Source organism: Babylonia areolata, chromosome 24, assembly GCF_041734735.1.
Source record: "Babylonia areolata isolate BAREFJ2019XMU chromosome 24, ASM4173473v1, whole genome shotgun sequence".
NCBI lineage: Eukaryota > Metazoa > Mollusca > Gastropoda > Neogastropoda > Buccinidae > Babylonia > Babylonia areolata.
Window position 1 is genome coordinate 11579928 of NC_134899.1, and position 5000 is coordinate 11584927.

The 5000-nt window shown below is 43.4% G+C and overlaps 1 protein-coding gene across 1 annotated transcript in view; it reads right to left on the bottom strand.

The window, feature by feature from the left end:
• LOC143298956 (uncharacterized) overlaps nt 1-5000 on the bottom strand; it is a 9827-nt gene that overhangs the window by 3596 nt on the left and 1231 nt on the right. The window contains exons 2-5 of the mRNA XM_076612006.1: nt 4882-4936; nt 3702-3876; nt 2150-2306; nt 1-155 (exon numbers count right to left, since the gene is read on the bottom strand). The exon at nt 1-155 is cut by the window's left edge and continues 57 nt beyond it. Of these exons, the coding sequence (XP_076468121.1) occupies nt 1-155; nt 2150-2306; nt 3702-3876; nt 4882-4936 (542 nt within the window). The remainder of the gene's footprint in view (nt 156-2149; nt 2307-3701; nt 3877-4881; nt 4937-5000) is intronic.

Genomic DNA, 5000 nt, shown 5'->3' on the forward strand with positions numbered 1-5000 from the left:
CACGGCGATGTTGTCGTGGAAGCGGTAAGGGTCGTTGCTGTAGCACATGACGTTCTCCTCCAACACCACGGCCAGCGCTCCCCCCGCCCCGCCTACCGTGTCCCACTTCCGCCCATCGAACGTGCACGTGATGGCGCAGCTTCCGTCACACCGACCTGGAGAGGGGAGGTGCGCGTGCGCGCGCGCGCGCGCGCACACACACACACACACACACACACACACATAGAGACAGACGCAAAATAGAGACAGACATGCACACACAGAGACACAGACACATAGATAGACAAGACACAGACAGACAGACAGACAGACAGGCAGGCAGACAGACAGACAGACAGACACACACACACACACACACACACACACACACACACACGCACACACACACACACACACACATCTCTGCACTCTGAACGGATTTAATGACTTTGGCCAACAGACTTTATCATGAGAATTGTAAGAAAAAAAGAAAGAGATATTGATTCTTCAGATGAAGAGAATGAGAGAGAAAGAGAAAGACAGACAGACAGACAGAGTCTCTGTGTGTCTGTGTGTCTGTATGTGTCTCTGCTTGTGTCTGTATGTGTTGGTATGTGCATGCTCGCGTGAACGGCGCACATTTGGAATATTGCTTCGATGAACAGCGTCAAACACACATACATATCCCAAAATTTATATAACGAAATACAGAAACAGAAAAAAACAACAACAAAGAAACAAACAAGCAAACCAAAAAGAAGCATAATTTGTCTTCTTCAAATGTTTGATAAATCTCTCCATTAGCGTACTGAGTGATAAGCATTTGAGATGTGGTTTTTAACTCACTCAGTACGGCCAGTCCTCTCTTCTCCTCTACACAGATCCCTCGGATGTACAGTGGGTGTCTGAATGACCCAACCTTTAGCTTCCGTCGTCAGAATTGTGGTATTCTTTGTCAACATTCACGTCTTCAGTATAAGAGCCTTCCGCTTGCAATATTTTGATGATGGTAACTGGGGTGGAACGCTGTTAACGTCGTCTCTTTCGCCGTTCGTATGGAGAGAGTTAAAAGATTTAGTGTATCTTTCATTGCAATGATCATAGTAAGGTAGGTACGAACAGTGCACTGGACCTTTGCACCTTGAGCCGTGGACTGGTGGGAATGCGCCCAACTAGGAAGAAGTGTCCACCGGTACGAGTCATAAATGGACCGGGGATTTTTACCCCCCCCCCCTCCCCACCACCCCCATCCCTACCCCCACCCCCTCCACATCCTGTCCATTAGACCTTGATAGTGGTCTCGGTGCTAGTCATTCGGATGATATGTTAAAACGGAGTCCCTTGTGCATCATGCACTTAGCGCACACACAAAAAAAAGAACCCATGGCAAAAAAAAAAAAAAAAAAAAAAAAAAAGAATAAATAAATAAAAAGGGTTGTCCCTGCCAACAATCTGTAGAATAATAAATTTTGATAGTAAAACAAACAAACAAAAACAAAACAAAACAAGTACACTTGCAGACAGACAGGAAAAAAAGAAAAAGACATGGGTGGAGCTGTACTGTCACGACACGCTGTCTGTCCCCCAGGAAGAGCAACCCGGATTCCACACAGACATATCTGTTGTGACGGAAAGCAAAACAATACAGTTCAAATGATAAATTTGTTCTTGTTGTTGTAAAGATAAAGCAGTGGAGTGATGGCCTAGAGGTAACGCGTCCGCCTAGGAAGCGAGAGAATCTGAGCGCTTGTTCGAATCACGGCTCAGCCGCCGATATTTCCTGCCCCTCCACTAGACCTTGAGTGGTGGTCTGAACGCTAGTCATTCGGATGAGACGATAAACCGAGGTCCCGTGTGCAGCATGCACTTAGCGCACGTAAAAGAACCCACGGCAACAAAAGGATTGTTCCTGGCAAAATTCTGTAGAAAAATCCATTTCGATAGGAAAAACAAATAAAACTGCACGCAGGAAAAAATACAAAAAAAAAAGGGTGGCGCTGTAGTATAGCGACGCGCTCTCCCTGGGGAGAGCAGCCCGAATTTCACACAGAGAAATCTGTTGTGATAGAAAAGAGAAATACAATACAATACAATGCAATACAATACAATGCAATACAATACAATACAATACAATACAATACAATACAATACAATACAATACACTGCTCACCACGGCACTCTGGTGTGTCTCTCAGTCTGGCGTACTCAGGAAAGATGGTCAGCTTCTCTCGCTGACGGAAGATGCCCATGCCGGAGTTGTGGGTCACCAGGTTGCTGAAGATGTGATAGGGGGCGTTCTTCAACATCTTGTGCATCTCACCAGCCACCTGACGGAGGGACACACAGAAGGAATGTTTTGCTGTCACCCACGTTCAGACGATGCTGACAGATTGCCTGCACAACTTTGGGCGAAACAATTTCTACATAATACTTTGCAGTAAGTGTACACTTTTTCCAGGCAAAAATATCAACAGCTACAGAGTCATGGGAGTTGACATAATACTTTGCAGTAAGTGTACACTTTTTTCAGGCAAAAATATCAACAGCTACAGAGGCATGGAAGTTGGCATAATACCTTGCAGTAAGTGTACACTTTTTCCAGGCAAAATATCAACAGCTACAGAGGCATGGAAGTTGACATAATACTTTGCAGTAAGTGTACACTTTTTCCAGGCAAAATATCAACAGCTACAGAGGCATGGAAGTTGACATAATACTTTGCAGTAAGTGTACACTTTTTCCAGGCAAAATATCAACAGCTACAGAGGCATGGAAGTTGACATAATACTTTGCAGTAAGTGTACACTTTTTCCAGGCAAAATATCAACAGCTACAGAGGCATGGAAGTTGACATAATACTTTGCAGTAAATGTACACTTTTTCCAGGCAAAAATATCAACAGCTACAGAGGCATGGGAATTGACATAATACCTTGCAGTAAGTGTACACTTTTTCAGGCAAAATATCAACAGCTACAGAGGCATGGAAGTTGACATAATACCTTGCAGTAAGTGTACATTTTTTTCCAGGCAAAATATCAACAGCTACAGAGGCATGGAAGTTGGCATAATACCTTGCAGTAAGTGTACACTTTTCCAGGCAAAAATATCAACAGCTACAGAGGCATGGAAGTTGACATAATACTTTGCAGTAAGTGTACACTTTTTCCAGGCAAAAATATCAACAGCTACAGAGGCATGGAAGTTGACATAATACTTTGCAGTAAGTGTACACTTTTTCCAGGCAAAAATATCAACAGCTACAGAGGCATGGAAGTTGACATAATACCTTGCAGTAAGTGTACATTTTTTTCCAGGCAAAAATATCAACAGCTACAGAGGCATGGAAGTTGACATAATACCTTGCAGTAAGTGTACACTTTTCCAGGCAAAATATCAACAGCTACAGAGGCATGGAAGTTGGCATAATACTTTGCAGTAAGTGTACACTTTTTCCAGGCAAAATATCATCAGCTACAGAGGCATGGAAGTTGACATAATACTTTGCAATAAGTGTACACTTTTTCAGGCAAAATATCAACAGCTACAGAGGCATGGGAATTGACATAATACCTTGCAGTAAGTGTACACTTTTTCAGGCAAAATATCAACAGCTACAGAGGCATGGAAGTTGACATAATTCCCTGCAATAAGCGTACGAACGAAATATACGGCAACAAAAGGTTTGTTCCTGGCAAAATTCCTCCTCCCTTCCCTCCTTACACGGTTGACAGCGTCCACGGAGGCTTGGGGACTGCCGATGACCTTGATGTACTCCCCAGCGGGCCTGTAGCCGTGCACCACGCTCCCGTCCCGGGCCAGGTAGGCCTCCTTGAACCCCGCAGGGTAGCTGCCCCGCACGGACGGCAGGCTCCTCAGAAACTCCCGGTCCTGTTCACTGTTGGCATGGAGGGAGAAATACTCGCTTTCGGTTTTTTCAAAATATATTTTTTAATTTTTTAATTATTTTTTTACTTCTAGAAGAAAACAAACAAACAAACAAACAAAACAAAACAAATAATGAAAAAAAAAGAAAAACAAAAACAACAACAACAACAACAAAAAGAAATAAAAAGTAGTGTTCCTCTTTCTAAATTTAGGAGTGAAGAGGAGGGAAAGAGAGAAACGGAGAGAGCGAGCGAGCGAGCGAGCGAGAGAGAGAGAGAGAGAGAGAGAGAGAGAGAGAGAGAGAGAGAGAGAGAGAGAGAGAGAGACAGACAGACAGACAGACAGACAGACAGACAGACAGACAGACAGACAGACAGACAGACAAAAACAAAGACAGAGACAGAGAGATAAAGAGAAACAGAGCGAGCGTGTGGGAAAGAGAGGGAGAGATAGACAGACAGATAGACACACACAGAGAGAGAGAGAGAGAGAGAGAGAGAGAGAGAGAGAGAGAGAGAGAGAGAGAGAGAGAGAGAGAGATACAGGCAGACAGACAGAGACAAAGACAGGACAGGAATTGAGACAGTGAGACAGAGACAAGGAGAGAAAGAGAAAGAGACAGGGAGATTGTACTTTGAGGTTCTGTCTTGTCATAAATCGTCTTGGGTTTTTTATGTTATGTATCTTAAATTGGAACTATTGTAATTGTAAAGTGCTTAGAGCAAAATTATTTCATAAGGCGCTACATAAAGAAGCTTATTACAATCATTATCATCATCATCATCAATGTTAGTAGTAGTAGTAGTAGTAGTAGTAGTAGTAGTAGTAGTAGTAGTAGTAGTAGTAGCAGCAGCAGCAGCAGTAGTAGTAGTAGTAGTAGTAGTAGTAGTAGTAGTAGTAGTAGTACAGATTGCAGAAGATGACTATGAGCTACAGAAGCGTTCCAACAGTCAAGTTTCGACATTCTGATGACGAGGTTTTTAACATCAGGTGTGCGGTTTCCATCACAGCTTACCTGATTGGAGCAGTGGATATGTTTCCATCACTGGATGGACGGCACAGGGCGGTACCTGTCAAACAAATATGCCTCATCAGTGATTCAGCAGTTACAGACAGCGGTACCTGTCAAACAAA